Below are 25,800 nucleotides of genomic sequence, written 5' to 3' on the forward strand. Positions count from 1 at the left end.
CCAAGAAGGCATTTGAAAGAAGTAGAGGGTTTGGGCTCCAAAGGGCCTAAAAATAAATGGGTGGAAAAACGAATATTGCTCTGTCAAAGGAATTGTCCCATAGAGAGCCTCAGATTCTCATCAGTAATCATATTTTCATCATCCATTTTAAGAATTACTGTCCAAAACAGGCATTTTTCAAAGTCATGTAAAACGTGTTTGTGTAGGAAGCTGGGCATGTGTTGCAGTAGCCCCCCCCCCTTTCTTTTTGCCTGGAAATTGATGCACCTTTGACTGAAGTGTACTGGGTTACTGCTAACCACGTCCGCCTTATCAGTGTTCTTTCCCCAAAAAGGTACAATTGTTTAACCAATTGGCAAAACCTTCAGCACCTTCTGTAAGTCCCTAGTACATGGTGCCCCTGGTACCTAGGGCTTGAGGTACTAAAGAAAGCCCCTTAGGGCTGCAGCAAGAATTGTGCCCCTCATCAAGCACATGCAAGACTGCCATTGCAGGCTACATTTCTTGGAACAGACAAAAGTGAAAACACAACATGACACATATCCCTGTGTGCCATGTCCCCCATCACTGCATGTGATATTTGTTAGTAACCCCTACAGCATGCCTGACTGCCCTAAGTCAGGGTACTAAGTACTACATGTGATGGCATACCTGCATGAGCAGATATGCCCCTGTGCTTGTCAGTTCCATTACTGCCAGTGCAAGTGACCAGGTAAGACATTTTAGAACATGTGCTGGACACTGGTGAAAATTAGTTTCCCAGCTACTTGAGGATTTCACTGAAGATAGGAATGTTTGGCATCAAACATCTCATATTGGTAAACCCACACTGGTGCCATTGTTGGATTTACCAATAAATGCACACAGAGAGCACCTCAGAGGTGCCCTCATAAAACTTACCAGCCTCTGGTGTGGTTGCTGACTAGTTTCTGTCAGCCTGCCACCCGAGACTCTGTTCTGACTTCCTCCTAAGGTGAGAGCCTTTGCTCTCAGGAGACCCAGAACAAAAGCCGGTCTGTGAAGGGGTATAACACCTGCTGATTAACCTCCTTGGGCTGGCGAGTTTAAAAGAAGCTCCCACCTTTGGAATGCAAATCTGTCTCCCCCTGGTGTTTTGTTTTACCAGACTCAAGAACGCCTCCTCTTCTATGTCATCAGCCTCCGAGAAGCTGGCCTCTGGAATTTCATGACCTCCGCCTTTTGGAATGTCCGAGGGCCCACCTTTTTAAATTGGTGATGGAAGAGGTCTTAGGCCCTGAAGAGATCCGGTGTCTAAAACACTTCTTTCTGCATTTTGTGGTAAGCCCACCATCCTTTCATCTGGTATCGGAGGACTTTCTTGCAGCCAAAGGCACAGCAGGTTCCCACAGGAGGGGTCCTAATGGTCTGGGGAGAGGTGGCGAGATGGCAGACACTGTGCTGGTTATTACAGGGGAATTTGGTGTTAAAGCTATGGTAGAATTAACCATAGTCCTAGGTGCATTCGCCAAGAGACTGAGAACACCAAGTTTGTCGAGCACTAAGGTCCGAAGACGTGGTACAGCGACAAATGATCAGTTGCCATCTGGAAGAATTTCGCGAGAGCGCATTAGAGCATGTTACTTTCCTTCAATAATGCTCTTTCTGGTGGATACTCAAACTGAACTAAAGAAGAATGGTGAGGGAACAAGTTATAGTTACCTTAGGGCTGAAGTTATAGTTACTTGAGTTGAATATAACTGATGAATTCAGTGTTTTTGAAGTTTAAAATGTTATGTTGCAACTGACATTGTCACCTAACTATACTGTCACTTTCAATGTGATTTTTGTTCAGTGAATTCTTAAAGTTACGTTTTTGAATACCGAACTATAACTGTCACTTTAACCTTTGGTTGTGCTCAGTGAGTTTCTAGTATTTAATTTTTTTTATTTTAAGTCACTGTTGATATATAAAAGCTAAGCTTATTGATTTTGACAAGGAATGACTACATCAATTTACAAGACAAACCCACTGGCTTTGTCAAGGAATCATTGCAATGTCTATCAAAAATTTAAATAAAGCATTTGTAGTCAAAACAACATTAAATTGTAGTAAGAGTCTTTCTTGTACACTCTTCAAGCCACATAAGGCAGTCACAAGACCAACCACTGGGGGTCTCTGCATTAACAAGCTGCATAACAAAAGCTCCAGCTCTGGCAATGCTTAAAAATAACAAACTTTTCCTGAAGCCACGCTCCAAAGACACCATGAAAAACAAGGCTACTGTTCTTTGTTTTTTTTTTTTTAAGTATTCCTGTGGGGCTCCTGCACTCCATGCAGCAACACATAGCACATAAGAGACATGCTGGAGGTGCCCTTGCCCACACTGAGGCACCACTGTGCAGCAAAATATATTTAACCCCATGCTGCGCAGCGAATTTTCACGCTGTGCGGGCAATTTACAGAGTGGGCGGGATTCGGATGGACCCCGGCCGTCGTGAGCACACGCCCACCGTGACTCATGATGGCCGGGGTCCGTCAAGAGCATGCAAGGGGTCAAATTATCCCAGGAAGGTCATTATGGGGCGCTTCTTCTCGGGAAAAGCTAATAATAAATAAGCAGCTGCGGCTTTCCCCCCCGTTTTAATGCTTTTTTTCTGGGTTTTCCTCATCACACCCGGGACACCCTAAGCTCTCTTTTTAGGTCTCATCCTTTACCATTCCGAAGGAATGGGAAATGGCGAGAATTCAAGTGCTCGAACTGATTGTCAAACCACCGCATTTTTTCGTGGCGTTTTCTTCGAGTGCACGTGGCCACAGGCACGCGCTTTTGGCCCATACACTTTCATGGCCATCTGTTCCTCAATGTCCCTCCCACCCTTTGTTTGATCTTGCCGCGAGTTCAGGCTAATGGCCCTCCCCCCTCCCCCAGCACAGAGCGCGCATCGCGGCCGCACAGCACATCAAAGGGCTTCTCCCAGCGTGTGCTGTGCGGCTTCTCCTCCCCTAATTATGTGGCCGGCCGTACTTGTGTTTCCCGGCCGCTTCCCGGCCGCTCTTGTATTTAATTAGCAGCAGCAGCATTTCTCCTGCGCCAGGCCACATCAAAGGCTCTGTGCCACTTTCACCCACACAGCAACACTTACAGACACGCAACGCCACTCACACCCACGCAAGCCCACTATCATCCACGCAACACCACACTCACCCACGCAACGCCACTCATCCAAGCAACACCACTCACCCACGCAACGCAACTCATCCACGCAACCCCACTCATCCACGCAACGCCACTCACCCACGCAACGCCACTCACCCACGCAACGCCACTCACCCACGCAACGCCACTCACACACGCAACGCCACTCACACACGCAACGCCACTCACACACGCAACGCCACTCACACACGCAACGCCACTCACACACGCAACTCACACACGCAACGCCACTCACCCACGCCACCCCACTCACCCACGCCACCCCACTCACCCACGCAACGCCACTCACCCACGCAACGCAACTCACCCACGCAACGCAACTCACCCACGCAACGCAACTCACCCACGCAACGCCACTCACCCACGCAACGCCACTCAAACACGCAACGCCACTCACACACGCAACACAACTCACACACGCAACGCCACTGACACACGCAACGCCACTCACGCACGCAACGCCACTCACGCACGCAACGCCACTCACACACGCAACGCCACTCACACACGCAACGCCACTCACACACGCAACGCCACTCACACACGCAACGCCACTCACACACGCAACGCCACTCACACACGCAACGCCACTCACACACGCAACGCCACTCACACACGCAACGCCACTCACACACGCAACGCCACTCACACACGCAACGCCACTCACATCATACATACACATCATAAATAACAATCATTTGCAATGCTATAGGTCTCCCATTTACTTAAATTGAACATAATGGCATTGTAAATGACAATAACTTTACAAAAATTTTACTTTTACAATAAATTGAAAAGGCATTGTCATTTACTATGCCAACAGCTTAAAGTTGCCTAAATGCAAGACTTATTGCATTGCAAATAGCCAATAGGGCTCGCTTTTGGGACCATCTAAGTGTTTATGCATGCGACAGCAAGTGACAGTGACAGCAAGAAGAGCCCCAGGGCCTCATCCACCCTGCAGGGTACCTGCAAGTAGCCAGATTGTTTTGTTTGTTTTTAAATTAGGTGCCCCGGTCCTACCCAACAACATGTTTAATGCTGGGGGCAGCGCAAGGAGGGTCATGGCCCCTGCATGCATCTATAAAATGGGTGCTGGGAGCAATTCTATGGCATGGAGAAACATTTCAGCTCACAGCCAGTAGGAGCATTGTTGCTCTTGCACGTTGGGAGCCTTTCTTGAGTCTTCCCAGCCCGCATTCTCGTGGGCAGGGAAGAGTGTGCCAGGGAATGGGGTCCACGGGAAACAAACTGTAAGACGGCCCCATGGGGTGCAGTCCGCAGGGCCATACCACGGCTTGGATCTTGAGGCCTCATGCTGCCGCCCCCCCCAAATAAAATAAGGCAGACCCCGGAGATGGGGTCCAAGGTCGTAACATGGCTCTGGGCCATCTGATCAACTCCCCATTAAATTGAATTTGGCCCCAGGGGACCGGGTCCCTGAGGCCTTCAAATGGATCATGGAAGGGGTGGAGGGGCGCACATCCCACTCCCCATAAACCTAAACTTAACGGACATCCTAGGCCATGGCTTCCCCGGGGGAATTTAATTTCAAAAGCATGGAAGCCCACCTGCACCCTCCACCCCTCCCCACCCCCCCATTTTTACCACAGATCCATTGTAGCCCTCTAGGATCCCCTTCACCACGCCTAGGGGGTCTGGGTATCCCTAACCTGCCCCTTATGTTTTTTAAATATTTGTTCAGGACAGGAGACTGAGTCTGCATGTTCTAAAATGCCTGCTGCAACATCTTTGTTAATATTTTGGCAGCCAACCAGATTTTAATTTTTGATCTGCTGGATCCACGGATGTGTGCATATAAGGAAAAGGTTACTTATGCTGCAAGCATCGGTTTGTGGCATGTAGTGCTGTAAATTACCATGCTCTGCCTACTCCTGCCATCTAGTGGCTTTCACCTGAACAACCTGTTTTTCTTTGAATAAGCCTTTGGAGTCACAAGGTTTAGTGACTTCTCTAGCTGGTAATATGCATGGGCATCAACTCCATAGTTGGATTGTTTTTCCCGCACAGCAGGTGAGGATGGAGATAGAGAATGAGAATGAGTACAGATGTCTCCATGCGAAAGGGAAGAAAAGTTAGAGAGAAGAAAAGATACCCGCAAAATCCGAAGGCGTCCAGTGAGAAGGGGATCTCTAAGGAACTGTAGCTTTTTAAATGATCGCCCACTAAGGTTTGAACTGATGTTGATAGTTTTTGCGCCTCGGAGTGGACTGAGGTCTGCTAAACAGATCCCCGTGGCAGTGTTCTAACCCCTTACAAAATGTAAAGTGAATTGGTTACCTCCAATTGTCATAAGCGGATTTATTTAAAAGCCCCTAGTATACAGAACCAAGGGTGCCCAGGGCATGTAAGACAGAGTATCCCGTCAGGGCTGCAGCACTGATTGTGCCACCATGTGACCAAGCGTCATGACTCCTAGCCTGCCACTGCAGCCTGGAAGCGAAGTTTAAAACTGCTAGTTCGAGTTTGCCATTTTAACCAATGGCAAAGCCCCCATTTGCTTTAACAATATATGTCAGTCTCTACTAAGGAAGGCCTATAGAGCCCTGAGGCAGAAAGCTGTGTATTATTAAGTAGGCCATATACTTTTTATATGGCCTAACTGCAAAAACGTTAACATTGTCATTTTTGCTGTGGTAAATACAGTTAGTAACCCCATTGTCTGACAGTTACTGGTTGACTACTCAGCCTAGCTAACTTCTGAATGGCACTACTAAAATGGGTACTTCATGGTATCACATTGATCATGGCATTAACCCGACTTGATGTCCAAGTTGAATTTTAATGTCATGGAAACGCCACTTTTGTCCAGTGGCCTCACACGGTCGCTGGCCACCAGACAGCTTTCTGTCCTCCTGGGTAATAATGCAAATGACTCCCAGGCTTCAGAACAATGGTAGCCTGCTACTGAGAGAGGTGTTCCCTCCCGCTTGCAGAAAGCCACCCAAGGTGTTGTCCAAAAAAAGTATGCTTCAAAGGCGAAGCTGGATTTGGTGGACAAATGGCGTTCACATTCATGTGGTATTTCCCCTTTGTTACGGTAGACAGGCTGCCAGCGGGAACAGAGAGGGGAGACAAATGCCCAAATTGGTTTAGCCCACAGGTAGCCACACCTCTAGGGTGGAAGGCCAATCTCCTAACATCCAAGGAAGGGTTCAGACATTTTGGGAGTGGACAGAACAGTGCACCCTCGGATTGCTAGATGCCACACATAGCAGATGTTGTCACAGGGCAGCCCATTGGCTACTGACCACATCATTCCCCTCCCAGGCACTTTCTGGGCAAAAATATGGCCCCTCCGGTACCCAAAACGTCCGATCAAGACGGAACTGGAGAAAGGACCATGAAAGACTGCCCTCCTGAGCCCTGGACCTGGCAAGAGAGGCTGCACTGTCTGCTAGTGTGTACCCACCACAACTTTGGCTAGCAGAGAGTGGACTGTGCCTGTGGCTCATGGCTCAAGGTTGACCTCCCTGGAACCAGCACCAGAGCCATCAAATCTGAAGAAGTCCCATCTGGCAAGTTGCTAGACACATTCCTGGAATCATTTCCAAACGCTGATGGGCACTCTGAGAGACTGATCCTCAATGGCAAAAAGTTGCATCCCTTTTGGCCTTCTCCCTGCTGGACTTAGTTGCCCCACTTGGGCCAGAAAAGTTGAAAGTAACTATTTCAAAAGTTTCTAAACTTTACAGTTACCATTGCTTGTTTGCACTTTGGACTAAACAGCTGAAATGTATGTTTTACTTCAAAATCTATATCTCTGTAACTCTCATGTCTAAAATTAATCCAAATATAATCAATTTTTATACATTGGTGTCAGAAGTCTTTCGTGTTGTGTGACTTTCTTATTTCATTGTTTGTTGCTTTTAAATGTTTTACACTAGGCTCCTTAGTTTAAGCATAGCTGCTCAAAGCCACCGTTAACTAGTGTTGAGCTAAAGTTTTTTTTAAATGAGCCCGCCTGGACCCAAGACAGTTTTGAGACTGTATGACATGGAACGGTGGCACAACCACACCATATAATTCACCACAATCCTCATAGCAGCGTACGTGAATCTACAGCACTACATGCCGCAAACAGATGCTTACAGGGTAAGTAGCATTTTCCGTTTGTGGCATACGTAGTCGCCTGCTTCCTCTCTCTGCAGCATGCTATGTAAGATCTTCAAGTGGCTACCCCAGCACACAAGATGGACTGTAACACAGGCCCTCATCACCAGCCGACTGGACTACGGCAACTCTTGCTACATAGGAATCGCTGCACACCTTCTACAGAGACTTCAAACCATTCAGTACAACGCAGCCAGACTCATCCTCGACCTCACCAGACAAACCCACATAACACCCCACCTCAGGCAATTCCACAAGCTCCCCATAAAGAAGCAATGCAATTTCAAGGTGCTGATCCACGCATATAAGGCCCTACACAACCAAAGACCTACCTACATCAACCACCACCTGAACTTCCACCAACCGTTGAGAAGTTTATGCTCCGTAGAAGTGGAGGATGCGCACTCTCTTGCATTGCAGCAAAGTTCCTGGAATGGTCTCTTCACGCAGCTCCATACCATCAACTCACTTCGCCATTCCGAAGAGCCTGCAAGACCTGGCTGCTCGAATGAGCCTCCAGGACCTGCAAGCGCCAGGATACACTATTGGGTTATTAGCTGTGCTTAACAAATCCTGATTGATTGAATGATAGATACACATGCTCTGCACAGAATGTAAGCAGTTCCACCGTAATGCAGTGGCTAGTCAGAGGATGTTCCAGAACATTGGGAAAGTATAAGTTGTACAGCCTGGCCCACCTGGGCCTGCTGTCGTGCTAGGGCATCCACACAGTAGTGATTGGTGAACGTGTGTGGCGTGGACCAAGTGGCTGCTTTACTGGTGTCAGATACAGGGATATTACCCAGATGAGCCAGGGAGGCTGCCTGGTGAAGTAGGGAGCTGCCTGCTGGCTTTGGCTTAGCAGGTTTGTATATATTTGACTAGCCAGCGAGCTATCCCCGCTTTTGACATGGCTCTACCCTCATGTCGTTTTGAGAAGGTAACAAATAACTGTTGCATCTTACGAAATGGTTTTGTTCTATCACTTTTGCACATAAAAGCCCTTTTAACATATAGCATGTCAAGTGACCCTTCTGCTACTGAGCCAGGGTGCAGGAAGGACACTGGGAGTCAATTGTCTGGTTCAGGTGGAAAGGAGAGATCACCTTGGATAGAAACTTTGGCTTAGTGCTAAGACTACTCTGTCAGTGTGAACCTTAAAGAATGGCGCCTCTAACAAGAGCGCTTGGATCTCAATGGCACGTCTGAGAGAAGTGATCCGGACTAAAAAATACCACCTTCCAGGACAAAAATTGGAGAGGGAAAGAATCAAGGGGCTCAAAAGGGGGCCACATGAGACTAGTGAGGACTACACTGAGGTTTCAGGAGGGTCTGGGGTGTCCTTTGAGGGGTAATTCTCTTAAGTCTTTCCAGGAAAGTTGTAATAACAGGGACTTTAAACAGAGAGGAGTGTTCCAGGTTCTGCAAGTATGCTGCCACTGCAGCTGAATGTAAACAAATGGATGTGTAAGCTAGGCCTGAGCTCCGCAAGTGAAACAAGTAGCTAGCAATGTTCTGCACTGATGTTTTTAGTGCGTCACTATGTTTAAGCAAGCAGTAGTGCATGAACCTCTTCCACTTTTCCACAGAGCAGGCCATAGTAGTGGGGCAGCAAGCCTCCATGAGGATGACCATACAGTTAGGGGGTAAGGAATATGCTACTTACCAGTATGCATCTGTTCTTGGCATGTAGGGCTGCTGACATTTATATCTGTGCATAGATCGCCGCCTAGTGTTGGGTCCGGATGATTGCACAGTGTTGTCCTGGAAGAGTCTTCGAAGTATCACGAGATAGGTGGCTCCTCCCCTGGACTACAGTGCGCATGGGCATCCTCTCCATGCTCAGATTGTTTTTCGCCATTGTGGCAGAGATGGAGTATGATACAGTAAGTGATGACCATGCCTGAGAATAGTTCTGAGTGCTACAGCTGCGACAGGCACCGGGGAGGAGGGCGGGCGATATAAATGTCAGCAGCCCTACATGCCAAGAACAGATACATACTGGTAAGTAGCATATTCCGTTCGAGGCATGTGGGCTGCTGAATTTATATCTGTGCATAGAATGAATAGTAGTACCCTCCTTAGCGGCGGTTGCCCGTGCCAGCTGCAGCAGTCTGAAAAAGAGTTCTGAAAACAGCCTGACCTACAGCAGCTTGCTGTTTGGAGTGTACATCCACACAGTAGTGTTTGGTGAATGTGTGTATGGTGGTCCATGTGGCTGCTCTACATATATCCTCTAGAGGAATGTTACCTAGGAAAGCCATGGATGCCGCTAACTTGCGTGTGGAATGCGCTCTTGGGGGAACTGTTAATGTGCGTTTAGCCTTCTGATAACAGATTTGTATGCACTTAACAATCCATCTGGCTATACCTGATTTTGAAATTGGGTTGCCTTTGTGTTGTGGAGAGAAGGCAACAAACAGTTGCTTTGTTTTCCTGAAATCTTTAGTCCTGTCTATGTAATACAGGAGAGCCCTTTTAACATCCAGCGTGTGTAGTGCTCTGTCTGCCACTGAATCAGAATTTGGGAAGAATACTGGCAGTTCAATAGTTCGGTTAATGTGGAACTGAGACACCACCTTAGGTATAAATTTAGGGTTGGTACGCATCACCACCCTATTAGCATGAATCTGAATGAAAGGCTCCTGAATAGTGAGGGCTTGCAGCTCACTAACCCTCCTTAGTGATGTGATCGCTACCAGAAAACCCATTTTCCATGTCAGAAATTGTATCTCACAAGAGTGAAGAGGTTCAAATGGTGGACCCATGAGTCTGGTGAGAACTATGTTTAGATTCCAGACAGGCGAAGGCGGGAGTCTTGGAGGAATTACCCTTTTGAGTCCCTCCATAAAAGCTTTAATGGCAGGCACTTTGAAAAGGGAAAGATGCTGTCTGTTTTGAAGATAAGCTGCCATTGCAGCTAAATGTATCCTGATGGAACTATATGCTAGATTGCATCTGTATAGGTGCAATAAATAACATATGATGTTTTGCGTTGATGCATCTAGCGGATTTACGTTATTATTGGAACAATAGATGACAAAACGCTTCCATTTGGCCGCATAGCACGTCCTGGTTGTAGGCCGTCTAGCCTCTTTGATGATGTTCATACAGTCAGGGGGCAGGTTTAGGTAGCCAAACTCTATGACCTCAGGAGCCATATTGCAAGGCTCAACTGTTGCGGATTTGGGTGCTGAATGTCTCCATGGCTCTGAGTGAGGAGACTGGGTGTGAGTCTGAGTCGCTGGTGGGGCACCACTGAAAGTTCTAGGTTGGAGCAACTAGGATGAGGGTTAGAGTGCTGCCGCAGTTTGCGCGCTACCAGCTGTATGAGCGGTGCTGGAGGAAAAGCGTACGCAAATCTGTTCAACCAGCTCATCCATATCGCATTGCCCTGAGACTGCGGGTGTGGGAACCTGGCGGCGAAGGTGTGGCATTTTGCGTTTTCTTGTGTGGCGAATAGGTCTATGTCTGGATGACCCCACTGCTGGAAATACGGTTGTAGCACTGAGGGATGTATCTCCCACTCGTGCATTTGATGGCTGTGTCTGCTGAGCAGGTCCGCCATCTGGTTGTCCTTGCCTGGGAGGTGTTCCGCCATGAGGAACATGTTCCTTTGAATGGCCCACTTCCACATGCACTGTGCTAGGTGTGACAATTGTGGAGAGTGTGCCCCTCCCTGCTTCTGGATGTAATACATTGCAGTCAGGTTGTCCGTCCGGATCAGCACGGCATTGTTGCACAAATGCAATTTGAACGCCTTCATTGCCATGAAGATTGCCATCAGTTCCAGTAGGTTGATGTGCATTTTTTGCTGCTGCATTGTCCATAGTCCCTGCACTGTGTAATTGAGGACATGCGCTCCCCAGCCCTGGAGAGATGCGTCCGCCGTCAGCACTATCTGTGGTACAGGCTCTTGGAACGGTCGTCCCCTGCAAAGGTTTTGTGTGTTCCACCAATGCAGAGAGTTGTATGCACGACCGGTCACCAACACTAGGTCTTTCAACTGTCCCTGAGCCTGGTTCCACTGTTGTGCTAAGCATTCCTGAAGCAGACGCATGTGTAGCCTCGCGTGTGGGACTATAAAGATGCAGGAGGCCATCATGCCTATCAGTTGCATGAACACTTGCGCTGTGAGTGAGCGTTGGGGCCTGAATTTTTGAATCAGCACCTGCATGCTGTGGACTCTTGCTGAGTTTGGCCGTGCTGTTGCTGTCAGAGTGTTTATTTCTGCGCCTAAGTACTGTTGTACAGGTGCGGGTTGAAGATGAGATTTTTGGTAATTTAGTGAAAATCCTAGACTGTGTAGGAGGTGAATTGTGCGGGACATGTGGCTGGCACACTTCTGGGCCGACTGTGCTTGGACAAGCCAGTCGTCCAGATATGGATAGACATGGATGTGCTGTCTCCGAAGGTGCGCAGCTACTGTTGCTAAGCACTTGGTAAACACTCTGGGGGCTGTAGTGACCCCGAAAGGCAGGACCTTGAACTGGTAATGCTGGTTGTTGATGGTGAACCTGAGATATTTCCTGTGACTGGGGTGAATGGGAATGTGGAAATATGCATCCTTCAGGACTAGGGTTGCTAGGAAATCTCCCCGACTGAGCAATAGCAGAACTTGTTGCAAAGTGAGCATGTGAAAGAGTTCTGACAGGATGTATTGGTTCAAGGGTCTGAGGTCTAGAATGGGCCTGAGAGACCCGTCCTTCTTTGGGATTAAGAAGTACAGTGAGTACACCCCTGTACCCTGTTGTTCTAAAGGTACGAGTTCTATGGCCCCTTTTTGCAGCATGGAGATGACTTCTTGCTGCAATAAGTGCATGTGCTCTGCGGACATAGGACGGTGCCTTGGGGGTATGTTGGGTGGAGTGGAGGTTAGTTCTAGACAATATCCGTATTGTATAAGCTGTCTCACCCACCTGTCTGTGGTAATGCCTTCCCAGACTGGCAGGAACTGCTGAAGTCTTCCCCCGACCGGTGTTATATGGTCCGGGGGCAGTGACAAGACGTCACTGTTTATTGGTGGCAGAGGATCTGGTATTATTATTTCCCCGTCCGCTGCCTTTGGTGCTGTTCCCACGGTATTCACCCCTATTGCTCTTGTTATAGGTGGTTTGTGTGCCACCTTTATTGTATTGGGCTTGCTGCGATGCTTGTCCCCTAGAAGCTCCCGTTACCGGAGCGACGAAAAGAACCGCCCCTGAACTGTTGTGACTGTAGAGCTCCCATGGACTTGGCAGTTTCCGTGTCCTTTTTAATTTTTTCTAGGGTCGTGTCTACATCAGGACCAAATAGAAAGTCCGGGTTAACTGGCTGATTAAGCAGAGTTGTTTGGATTTCTGACTTGAAACCAGATATGCGTAGCCAGGCATGCCTTCTGAGCATCACACTAGTGTTGATGGCCCTAGCTGCTGTGTCAGCTTCATCTAACGCACATTTAATGGATGCGTTTGAGATTAGCTTCCCCTCCTGTATCAGCATTTCTGCTCCCTCCTTATAAGCATCAGGCAGGTGTTGCAGTAGCTGCTCTAACGTGTCGTAATGAGCCCTATCATATCTGGCTAATAGGGCCTGTGTATTTGAGATTCTCCAAATATTAGCCGCTTGAGCTGCGACACGTTTGCCAGAAGCTTCCAAGATCTTGGATTCTTTGTCCAGAGGAGGAGCATCACCACTTGTCTGAGAGTTCGCTCTCTTACGAGCATTAGCCACCACCAAGGAGTCCAACGGGAGCTGGCCTTTGATATACGTAGGGTCTACAGGCGCAGGCCGGTACTTCCTTTCAATCCTGGAGTTTACAACCCTTGCCTTTGTTGGCTCTTTGAAAATGTCACCAGCATGTTTGAGCACACCTTTAAGCATAGGCAAAGTTTTCACTGATCTTTCTGAGGTTGAGAAGGTATCAAACAGAAAGTCTTCCTCCACTGGATCAGCGTGCATGTCCACATCATGGTTAAGGGCTGCCCTTTCAATCAATGCGTTAAACGCAGCAGTATCCTCAGTAGGCGATGTTTTGACCGCATAGGACTGAGTGTCAGGGGTGGTGTGCGGTTCATCAGGGTCAACAGGGTCAGTCCATGGTTGGGACTCCTCTTGATCTGTGTCAATGGGATAATTAAACTGTACCCTTCCTCCACATCCTCAGTGGCAGGTGTGGGAGAATAGGTGTAGTCCTGTCCATAGGATTGTATGGGTTCAAAAAGAGCAGGTGAAGTGGCAGAGTCCCTCTTCTTTTTGAGTGGTATTTTGTATGACTCCATAGGATTTTCAAGAATGATTTTCCTTATATAAATGGTGAGTCGATGAATAGTTTCGACTGGTTATCATAGGACGCTGCCTGGAACAGAACGTCCTCCTCCATGGGCTGAGTATTTGAGGCCACCGACGATGATTTGGATGGGTCGGTGCCCTTTGGGAGCTGGACCATTTTAGGTCATGCTGTTGAGGGCAGTCTGTATTTTATCGGCACCGTAAGCATCGGTGACGGACTGACCTGCTTCGAGGTAGGCGTTGTTTTTGATCCGACCGACTTCGACTGTTCAGCCTGTTGCTTGTGGCCATGCGTCGACTCGAGCCGTTGTTGCGCAGCAGGTACGCTCTTTTGCTTCGACTTGCTATGTTCTTTCGGGCCGAGTTTGGTTTTTGACTCGAAGGCCTTGACTATTAGTGGCTTCCGAAGCTTCGGATCGAGGGGTTTTTGAGTCTCGAGTCCCTTGGAAGAGTCGCCATCTTTGGACCCCGACGTCGACGACGCGAGCGTGACGTGCTTAACTGTAGACACGGGTTTCGGCGCCCCAATCTTCGGGTCGACACCCCCTTGCGACCCCGAGGGGTCGATCAAGCGTTTTGACTTGTTCGGATCCGAAGTCGTCGAGCTGATGACTGTTTTCACCAGTTTCGGTTTCGATTTAGTGTCTTTAGGTTTCGGTTTCGATTTCGATTTCTCCACTGATTGTGGTCGATCGACCGATGGCTCTTTGGAAATGTTCTTAGATGCGGGGCTATAGAACGTGTACGAAGATCTTGGCTAAGGCCTTCCGGCGATGCCTCGACCTGAGCCTTGGAAGAGTGTTTATTGGGCCCCGCTACTGCGGTTGGGCCTTGCTCATCGCTAGAGTCGTCGTCGACGGCTCCGATGGGTTGTGCGTCGTCTCCTACCTCGACGATGTCTTCATCATGGACGTAGATTTCCTCTTCGTCCTCATCATAGTTGGAGTCTTGCTCAGACGCGGGTCCGACCGTTGATCGGATCCTCCTCTCCTACACCCTCTTCGTCGTCAGCTCCGAAGAGGTCTCCGGGTCGGGCGCTGACTCCCGCGCCGACTGTCGTGCAGCGCGTCGAAGCCGAAGAGTTTTCTTTGACCTGAATCGAGAACAGGCCATGCAGCTGGCCTCGTCGTGGTCCGGTGAGAGACATTTATTGCACACCGGGTGCACATCGATGTGAGGGTATTTTGAGTTGCAAACGGGGCATCGTTTGAACGGGCTCTGTTCCATCGTCGATCGTTGATGGGGCTTTTGGTGTCGAAAAGGCAAGCGGCCTTCGGCGTCCTGCTCGAAGAACTGGAACAAGTACGAGGCACCGAACGAAAGACAATACCGACGCCCCGAGGGCCTTTTGGCCTTGAGAAAAAGTTTTTATATATATTCCGAACGTGAGTTAGGAAAGTACATCCAAACCCAATGGCGGAAAAAAACAATCTGAGCATGGAGAGGATTCCCATGCGCACTGTAGTCCAGGGGAGGAGCCACCTATCTCGTGATACTTCGAAGACTCTTCCAGGACAACAATGTGCAATCATCCGGACCGAACACTAGGCGGCGATCTATGCACAGATATAAATTCAGCAGCCCACATGCCTCGAACATCAAGGTACCAAATTCTAGGACTTTGGCGCCAGATTGCTAGGTAGAGCTGCCTGGGATTGAGATGCCAGAGACTGCCCTGGTGTTGCGTGAGAAGCTCCTACCTGTTAAGGAGCTTCTTGTGAGGGACTACAGACGACTCGAGGAGGGTTGTGAACCAAGGTTGCCTGGCCCATGTTCGCTCGGCGTCTGACGTCATTTCAAAGCGCTTTGAAATGACGTCAGACGCCGAGCGAAGAGAGACGGAATAGGAAGAAAGTACCCGGACTACGTGGAAAGAATCGAACCCGTAGAAGAGGACCCGCATCAAAAATCAACCAGTTGAGAACCAAAAATCAGAAATCACACAGAAACTGGACTAAAAGATCGCCACATCTAATGAATAACTTCTCTTCCTTCACAACAAACGAAAATTGTCCTACGTAACATATACCACGCCCTGATGAAGACCTTCTATTAAATAAGAGGTCCATAACTACCAAGGTCGAAACGCGTCGGCACTCTCCATAGAGGATCAGAGCATAATATACTAGGAAGATAAGATCTATAGTAATGTATAGGAGCCGGACTGTATGAGCTCTCCAGTACATTATTGAAAACAGTATACTCTGTACTCTAATAGGACCAACTAACAATAAACGCTAAGAAATGAATAACACTATTCTAGCTAACTAGTAGGACTTGATTTGAAGTATATAAATGTATATATAAATGTGTTTTGTAAATGTTTTGATGCAATACTGATGAGTTCACTGGATCAATTTTGATTTCACATTTTGTAAATATTATACAGTGTAAATAACATGTGCAAAAAAATGGATGTATGAAAATTTGAGTAATCACTCTGTATAGACAGTGAGCACAACTAACCCTTTCAAAAAATATATATAAAATTGAAAAAAAGCAATAAGATGCACAGAGTCAATTAAAAAGACTTCGGATTCCCAAAACTTTTTTGTTTGATCTATGGTGTCAGAGGTAAAACATTTGATATAATTACTTGCGATGCACTACTGGAGCAGATGAATATGCAAGCAGGCGTTGGCAACGATGGCGAGGCAGGAGACCATCATGCCGAGTGGGCGCATTACTATGCGTATAGTGAGTAGGCGATTTGGCTGGAAAAGAGGCAGCAGGGACTGAAAGGCAGGGACTCAAGCAAGACTGGGGTAAGCGTTTCACGAGACTGAATTCAGTGTTGCCCCTAGAAAAGTTTGTATCTGCAATGGTTGAAGGAGGGATTTGCCCACGTTGATGGTTAAGTCCAGTTTGTGAAAGAGATGTAAAGTGACCTGCATGTGAACTAGACACCGATGCTTGCTTGCACTCTTTATCAGCCAATCGTCGAGGTACAGTAAGATGTGAACGTTGCTCCTTTATAGGTAAGCAGTGACCAATGCCAGACATTTGATTAAGAACCTTGTTGTGGTGGAAACCCCGAAAGGCAGAACTTCGAATTGGAGGTGCTGTCCACTTACCATGAATCTGAGATAGCGGCAATGTGCAGGGTGGATTGAGATGTGCAAATAGGCATTTTTCAAGCAGAGGGTGGTCATGAAGCCGCCTTGCCTCAGTAATGAGATGATGTCCAGGAGCGTGACCATGTGTAAATGCTCTGACAGGATGTACTTATTGAGGGTTCAGAGGTCTAGAATGGGTCTTAGGGACCTGTGTTTCTTGGGGATTAGATGTACAGGGAGTACACTCCTTTGCTGCATTGTTGAGGCAGAAATGGCCATTTCGTTCCTTTAAGTAACACAGCATCTACCTCCTCTTGGAGGAGATTCTGGTGTTTGGAGGAAAAGGGAGTGCTTGCAGGGTGGGATTTATGGTGGTTCTGCAGTGAGAACCAGCCAATAACCCTGCTCTACAACGGGCAGAGCCCACTTGTCTGAGGTGATTTTTCGCTATTGTAGAAGGAACCCCTGCAGATATCCACCGACAGGTGTATGAACGAGGGGAAGGTAGAGGAAGTAAGTGCTTGGGGGAGGGGCAGCTCCCTTAGATGCTTCACTTCCATGCCTAACCTTGCCATTGATTTCTCTATAGGTACCCCTGAAATATCCTCAGGAGGCCTGAGGCTGCTGCTTCTGCTAGGAGTAGGTAGCCTCCAGGGAGGTACCTTTTGAGCTGCCACGAAAATGTGTGCCGCTAAAGGTGGAATGAGGCGGTGGGACTGGAGACCCCCCAATCGCTTTGGCTCTATCGGTGTCCTTCTTTATTTTCCCCAGCATCTGATCAACTTGTGAGCAGAGAAGGTGTTCTCCATCAAAAAGCATGCTGTTTAGATGTTGTTGGACTTCTTGCTTAAGGCCAAAGATACTTAGCCAAGCACGCCTGTGGATGGGGACAATGAAATTTATGTCACTGGCACTGGTGTCGGCCACATCAAAATGGAAGTGTTGGAGATGGTCTGCCCTTCAGACAGTCTCCTGTATCTGCTAATTGTACTGGTCTGGGAGGTGCTGAATGAGCTCCACCATTTAATCCCAATAGGCGCCGTCATACCTCGCCAACAAACCCACAGGACTGACGATACACCAACGAGTCCCAGATTGCGAGACAACTCTGTTTCCCCGCAGAGTCAGTCTTTTTACTTTCCTCGTCTGGGAGCGGGACATCCCTAGTGCCCTGAGCAATGGCCTGTTTGTGGGTGGCATGCACCACCAATGATTCTGATGGGAGATAGCCTCTAATGTAGGGTGTGACAGAGGGTGATGGTGATTCTAGGCCTTAACTCTGTCCTTGAACACTTCTTGCGTTAGCTTCAGCATGCCCTCAAGCATCGGTAAGTATTGGGCAGCACGCGGAGTGTGGGAGAGCATTTCCACCATGAAATCCTTCACTTCTGGAGGAGCTTCGCGCGCACCCAAGGTGGTCGCGTGAGCACAGGGCTCCCGGACCCTCGCCACCTCCATCGACTATCCTGTACTTTATCCTGGTCCTGACGACACGTGTTTATTGGCGTAGTTCTACTGATCATTTATCTGTTCCGAAAAACTTTTTTGGACTTCGGGGTCCAGAGCTACAGATCGCCGCAGTTTTCTGGCCTGCTCCTAGGTGACGCCCCGAGCTATCTTGTCTGGCCTGCCGTCCAGTAAGTGAACAACAACGGATTGCCGGACTTGCATGGGCTGGCGACCGCTTTTGGTTTCGATTCCTGTCCGGAGATCAACCTGACTTTGTTAGCTACGTAGACGGCCGGACGTGCATATATTTTTGGTCTATCCGTTTCTGATGCTGATCTGTCGTGGCTTTCAGTTCTGAGACTGGCACCACCTTCGCCCTTTTGGTCCTGCATTTGCCACCGCAGTCATCATTTCACCCGACAACAGGCGACCCGTACGGGTCCAGGATCTAAGATGGCCACCAAGCCAGAGAGTGAGAGGCGCAAGACTAAACCGGGCGTTCGAGGGAGTGCTTTGCAAACTAACATTATGGACCGGTACACCCTTACTAAAGGATCGCCGGGCGCAGCATCTAAACCCTCGACGACAATGCCGGAGGACTCATCGATTGAGGAAGAGCCCTCGTTGCGGGATCTCATGGGCGCCATTACCGGTATGAAGGCTTCATTGGGGCAACAATATGAGGCCTTGACTCTCAAACTGGATACTGTGTCGATTGATGTCAATTTGATCAGGGCGGATTTGGCGAAGACAAACGAAAAGGTCAAATCCCTGGATCTCAAGACCACTAGCCTGGTCACTGACGTCTCTGACTTACAGGCCGAAGTCGGGAATCTGCGGAAAGCTAATGACTATTTCTCTGGGCGCCTAGAGGACTATGAAAGCCGTGCCAGGCGCAATAACATCCGCCTGATTGGGGTCCCGGAATCATCGACTGCTGCCTCGACGGACTTATTGGTGGAAGACCTGGTGCTGAATCACTTGGCGCCCAAGGGTCTCAGCAAGTTTTTCGCTGTCGAGCGTGCACATAGGATCCCCGGCGGCACACCTAAATCGGGTGCTAACCCACGACCCATCATTGCGAGGATCTTTCATTTCCGGGACAGAGACGCTATCCTGCAGGCTTCGAGGCAGTCTGGTCCCATTGCCTTTGAGAACTCTACTGTCAGCTTCTATCCGGACTTTACACAACAGGTCCAGAAACAGAGGCTGGGGTTTCAAGGGGTCAAGAAGAGACTCCGGGAAAGGTCTATGAAGTATGCCATGCTCTTCCCGGCCCGTTTGCGGGTGGTTCATAGGGATCGTACTTTTTTCTTCGACTATCCTGGGGTCGTGAGTGACTGGCTTGACTCGCTGCCTGCGGATCAAGAACCTTTTGAGGACTCTGGCAGATCGGATCGGGCGGACGGTGGCCCGACGGAGCAGGAATAGATGTCGACTTTGACCCTGTACCCTTCACGTTGGCTTTGAACTGTGCTATGCTGTGTCATTAATGTTTGCAAGTAATAGTCCTTTTGGGGGTGGGTGGGGGGTGAGCGGGTCCTTTCTCCTCCTGGGTTTTCTTTTCGTAGATTAGTTGGGCGGTTGGGCGACAGGCACACTGCAAGTTTATGGGGCTTTTTGGTCTTCAGCAGGGGTGCGGGGTGGGGGGTATAGTTGTTTTGGCATTGTTGGGGGGACTGGGTTGTTTGTTTGAATTTTATTGTTATTTGCAAGGTGAAGGAAAGGCAAACTCCTGTTTTTTGCAGTTGCTTTGGGTGTGGGGCGGGGGAGGGGCTGAATTCGGGGATGGGGGGTAGGGGACTTCAGATATTGTGTTGGAACGTGAACGGGTTGGGGGATGGGATCAAGAGGAGGGTGGTGCTGCAATTGCTGAAACGTTTGTCTCCTGATGTTGTCTTACTACAGGAGACTCATTTGCTCGGCAACAAGTGCTACGCTCTGAATAGGCGTGGTTATCGCCTTGTGGCGCACTCGGGTTTCACTTCGGGCTCCAGAGGGGCGGGCATTCTGGTTCGGACCTCCCTCCCCTTGGCCATTGATGATGTCATACTGGATGATAAGGGACGATACGCCGCCATTGTGGGGCGCTGGGAAGGGAAGGTTCTTATTCTGATTTCCGTGTACGTGCCCCCGGGCCTCCAAGCCACCACATTCGCTGATCTGAGTGGACTTATCCTGGGTCTCCCCGAGGGTCTGCTTTTGGTTGGGGGTGATTTTAATGCGGTGGTCTCCGGGATGTTTGACCGTCACCCTCCCAGGGAACTGCCGAAGGCCCAGACTTGGTTGAGTGACTTCCTAGAGACGCTGGGGCTCACTGATTGCTGGCGCTTGCTTCACCCGGAGCAGTTGCAATATACCTATCATTCTGGTGCTCATGGTAGTCTCTCGAGGTTAGATCATATATTATTGCCCTCGGCCCATGCATCCCTCATACGGGAAGTTAAACATCTGGCAAGGGGTATCTCGGACCATTCTCCGCTTTGGCTGGTGGTTGATGCACGGCGGGGTTCGGCGGGCCGAGTGGCTCCGATTAACCCCTGGTATTTGAAGGACCCCAGGGTCAGGGCTGAGCTGGTTAAAACACACGATTGTTATTTTGCGGAAAATGTGGGCTCTGTTTCCTCCCCAAGTTTAATTTGGGAAGCTTACAAGACTGTCATTCGTGGCCAGGCCCTCTCGCTGATTGGTAGCGTGAAGTTGGCCAACCGTGCTGAGATGGTTCGCCTGGAGGGGGAGGTCACGGCCCTGGAGGGGTGCTTGGAATCTGGGGTCACCGCTGAGGGGTTACATCTATTGGAGTTGAAACAACATGAATACAGGGCTCTGGTCACGGAAGCTGCTAAGGAAATGGGAAGGGAACAGCAGGGCCGCCTGTATGATGTGGGTGATAAGGCTGGGAAATTACTTGCTTGGCTGGATAAGAGGGAGAATGCAAGTCGTGTCGTCCCTGTGATTGTTGCGAAGAATGGAGAGTGTTGTACTGACCCTGCTGATATTGTTACATGTTTTGCCGATTACTTCCGCGAGGTGTATTCCCAGGTGTCTGATCGATCTGAGCAGGACTCCCACCTGCTATTGCGGGATATTGCACTTCCCCGATTGCCTGACATTGATAGGGATGCTCTGGATGCGCCGCCTACTGTGGACGAGATTGCCGCTGCTGTCCGTTCGGTCCGATCCGGCAAGGCTTCGGGCCCTAATGGGCTCCCCATTGAGCTATATAAACTACGCCCGGACACGCTAGCTCCGCATCTGCGCTCTATGTTTCTCGAGTCTTTGGAGGTGGGCTCTCTCCCACCAGACCAGAGACTGGCCACTATAGTCGTCATCCACAAAGATGGTAAACCTCGGGATCGCTGTGCCTCTTTTAGACCCATTTCGTTGATTAATGCGGAGCCTAAAATCTTGGCCAGGCTGCTGGCGACACGTTTGGCGACTGTCATTGGGGACCTGGTTCACCCTGATCAATCCGGCTTTATACCGCATCGCAACACGGCGCTTAACCTCCGACGGTTGCATGGCGTCTTGGCACGAGCCGAGACGCTGCGTGAGCCTGCCATCTTGGCGTCCTTGGACGCTACGATGGCGTTTGATACAATAGAATGGCCGTATTTGTGGGCGGTTCTTGCCAAGTTTGGTTTCGGTCCGGAGTTCGTTCGGTGGGTCAAATTGCTTTATGCCGTTCCCATGGCTCAGGTGGTGGTCAATGGTCGGGTCTCTGCACCCTTTGCACTGGGCAGGGGCACGCGACAGGGCTGTCCCCTGTCCCCCTTGTTGTTTGCTCTCGCCTTGGAACCGCTGGCGGCCTGGTTGAGGTGGGAGCCGTCCCTGAGGGGCATTGGATGGAATTCGGAGTTTGAGGACCGTGTATCTCTCTATGCTGATGATATTCTGCTGTATCTCACATCTCCCCGTAAATCCCTCATTGTATTGTTCGATGTCTTAACGTCCTTTCGCAAAAACTCGGGTCTTGTCATCAATTGGTCGAAGTCCTGTGTATACGTCCTGTCGGGAGACGCCCCTCTTCTGCCAAGTGGTTGTCCTATCGCGATTGTGAGAGATGGATTTAAATACCTAGGCATTTTTATCACTCTGAAACCTGAACTGCGGTTTGACCGGAACTTGCTGCCCCCTCTTCAGCGCCTTCGGGCAGATGTTGTTGCTTGGGGGAAACTCCCTCTCTCTCCCCTGGGTAGAGCGGCATTGTTTAAGATGATGTCACTGCCCCGCTTCCTCTACGCATTGCAAAACACACTTGACGTTGTCCCGGCTAAATATTTCCGTGAGGTTGAGAGTTTACAGAGACAACTGGTGTGGGGGGGTAGGCCCCGGATCGCCATCGCTAAACTGTCGCTCCCGTGGTACGACGGTGGAATTGCTTTGCCTGATATCCGTCGCTAATATTGGGCGTCTCAATTGGGGGCAATAAATCATTGCATGTATGGCCCTTGGCCGAATCCGGCCTTCGAGATGGACAAATGGTTGTTGCCGGGGGGTGACTATAATAGAGCCCTCTACTCGAGACTCACCCCTCGAAACGTAACGGGCCCCACTAGGACGGCTGTCCAGGTGTGGAGACATGCTTCCATGGCGCTTGGTTGGACTGATAAATTAACTCGTGCCACCCCACTGTATGCATCCGATAGACTTGGCTCTCTCTGGGAGTCGAAGGGGTTTGATAGGTGGGACTTGATAGGTATCAGCAGGATTGATGATGTTCGGACTAAGGAGAGAATGAAGACGTTTGAGGAATTGAAAACTGAGTACGCTCTGAGCGATCGCGAATTTTTTCGCTATGCGCAGGTCCGCCACGCGGTGCTCTCGGTCTTCCCTTCGGGTGTGGAGATTCCGGAGTCGTCCCCGCTTGAGGACAGGGTACTGGACGGACATGTTCCTGATAGTACGATTTCGCTTATTTATAAAAAGTTGATCAACTCCAGGTCCGATCTCCTGCTTCGCCTTAGAGAGGTCTGGATTGGTGATGGGCTGGAGCTGGACGATGAGGACTGGCGGGCGGCGATCTCCTCCCCTAAAGAGGTGGCCATCCAGGCGCGCCTTAGATTTGTGCAACTTAAAATCCTGCATAGAGTGTATGTGACTGGTCCCCGTTTGGTGCACATGGGCTTTTCTGTGGATGGTTTGTGTCGGCGTGGATGCGGTCTCCTGGGCACCTTTTTCCATATCATTTGGGAGTGCCCTGAGGTAGTGCGATTCTGGACCCGTGTGCACGAGGTGATGAGTGAGGTTACGGGGGTGCGATCGATGCCGGAGGCTAGGAGATGCTTGCTGAATGTATGGGAACCGAACGACTACTCCGTTTCGCAGCTTCGATGGGTGACCTTGGGCAATATGATCGCCAAAAGAGATATTTCGCAACTGTGGGGCGCTCAGGGACCACCCGGGATTCGGAAATGGAAACAAAACATGGACTGGTGCATGTTCAGGGAAAAAACTGTGTATATTTCTCGGGGTACCCCCCGAAAATGGGGGAAGATATGGACTCAGTGGAACACTTACCGTGGCGATATATGTTCCCCCCCTCTCCATGACCCAGATGTTGCACCTACGTCCCCGTAACCCGAGGGTTCCTCCACTTACTACTGTGTATTGGATACATTTTGTTCCTTTTGCCCCCCCCCATGCGAGACTCTTTCTTGATAGAACATACGCTCATTGGTTGACCTTCCCGCTCCCACACCATGTAATGCAACGTTGTTTATATTGCTGTCTTCTCTTTCTCTTTCTTCCTTGCAAATTGTTTGTGTTTGTATTTATAAAATTAATAAAAAGTTTCAACAAAAAAAAAAAAATCCTTCACTTCTGGGATGGTGAATAGGTCCACCTTGGGAAAGGTAGCTGCCCTGTGGGTGACTTCATGATATGAGGTTGTAACATCAGAAGGGTAAGGTTTGGCAGGGTACAGGTGAGGGTCGTTGATACCTGGAGGGACAACCCAATAATCATCCAGAGGTCATCTTCGGGTACCTGGTCATACGGAACATCATAGGTCTTCATGAACAATTATACTACTACACACCCATAAAAGAAAGCTCAATCTCCTTCTCCACGCATTACACAAACACACTCACATCCCTCCACTAGAGCCTGAAGCAAACTGCCACACCGCTGTAGTCTACACAAACTAGGTACATAGGTCTGAAGAACTAAATACTTTGCTGAATGTGTGAATCAACTCAGATTCCAAATTTATGCCTCTTTGTAAAAAGTATAATTAGGAAAGTAAGCAATGATAAAGAAAAGACTCTGCAATATAGGCTTGTTCCCCATTTACCATATGCATGGTTTTCTCTTCTGGAAAACGACCCAGCCTAATTCCAAACCACAGACATTTGCTACAGAAGTAAACACATCCCACCCAATAATTAAAGCATATGGGGTTCTTGAAGAGGAACCTCTCTCATTAGCCACACCCAAGACTTGCTGCTTCTGAAGAGAACAATCCTTACTGTCACACAAAAGACCCACAGATAACGTGTCCCATGACAATTTATCTCACACACAAGACACATCTCTAGAATGAAGATCAGCTTCTCTGGAATGCTCATCCACCACACTCAAATTGCATATCCTGGTGATGATGCCTACCCAAATCCAAGCTATGACATTCTTTATGAGGAATCCAACTACAATTGTATACCTTCAGAAGAGTACTTTGACTCACCCGACATGCCTAAGGGGAGCACCAGCCTGAAAAACATCCACATTCTCTACATTCAAAGCATGCCCATCTCGACGAGAATGCTTTATCGTGCATCACACCCAAGGTACCACTTTGGAAAGGGCCCCCACAACTAAGTCATTTCAATCATAAAGGGAGACCTCCAAACCACAACCAACATGGTCTCCTCCTAAAGATCACTGCTCCCAATTCCCCCATGCAAAAGACATGCAGTCATCAAGTATACAACTCTCTCACATTCTCACCTTATATTTAATGTTGTTACTAATCAATTGATTGCCCTTCATGAACTCCTTCTCATTGGGCCGGTTCTCCGTCACCACAGGGAAGGCATGATGTGCTGTAGTTCGCAAAATACTGACCAAGGATTGGATGCGTGTGTGGGGGTAGATGTAGGTGAGGTTAGGCTCCATGATATCACTAGCTCTAAGCCTGGAAAACAAAAACAACACGAAAGGGACAGTATAAGAGGCAACAATGGAGCATAATATGCAAATGGAAGAAAAGAATGCTGACATTAATGAGTCTGCAAAAATCGCAACTCGGAGGACCGAATATGTGTGAATCTATGAAAGGAGACAATGGCAGCTGATAGCTATGTACAAGCATACTCCGAAACATATGCATAAGAGAAAATGGAGAGGCAGCAGGTATGAGTGGAAGAACATGCAAACCAGAAGGATCTAATAAATGTGTATTGCACACACATAAATGAAGATAGGCAGGTCAAGGTGCCGGAATGAACATTAAAGCATTTAAGCACAAAACAAGACATTAGGAAAGCAGTTTAGAAGCCAGAAGAACAACCAGCACAGCATGATCTCCCCAACCCCTTGCCAACTTGCACATCATCTCCTCCCCATGGACTTTAAATAAAGTGAAGGTAATTCACAAGTCTCACTTATCCACTTCCGCCTGGGTTTCCCATTCAAGGAGCGGCACACCACGTAGGCCCACATAGATATCGTAGATGCCTTTGTTAAATAAATCACCTGTCCATTTTGCCACC

The 25,800-nt window shown here is 48.9% G+C and overlaps 1 protein-coding gene across 1 annotated transcript in view; it reads right to left on the reverse strand.

Annotated features, from left to right (window-relative positions):
- CLCN6 (chloride voltage-gated channel 6) overlaps positions 1-25,800 on the reverse strand; it is a 247,006-nt gene that overhangs the window by 81,879 nt on the left and 139,327 nt on the right. Inside the window, exons 17-18 of the mRNA XM_078642208.1 lie at positions 25,693-25,799; positions 25,037-25,223 (exon numbers count right to left, since the gene is read on the reverse strand). Coding sequence (XP_078498334.1) covers positions 25,037-25,223; positions 25,693-25,799 — 294 coding nt within the window. The remainder of the gene's footprint in view (positions 1-25,036; positions 25,224-25,692; position 25,800) is intronic.

The sequence above is a fragment of the Lissotriton helveticus genome, chromosome 5_1 (genome assembly GCF_964261635.1).
Source record: "Lissotriton helveticus chromosome 5_1, aLisHel1.1, whole genome shotgun sequence".
Taxonomy (NCBI): Eukaryota; Metazoa; Chordata; class Amphibia; order Caudata; family Salamandridae; genus Lissotriton; species Lissotriton helveticus.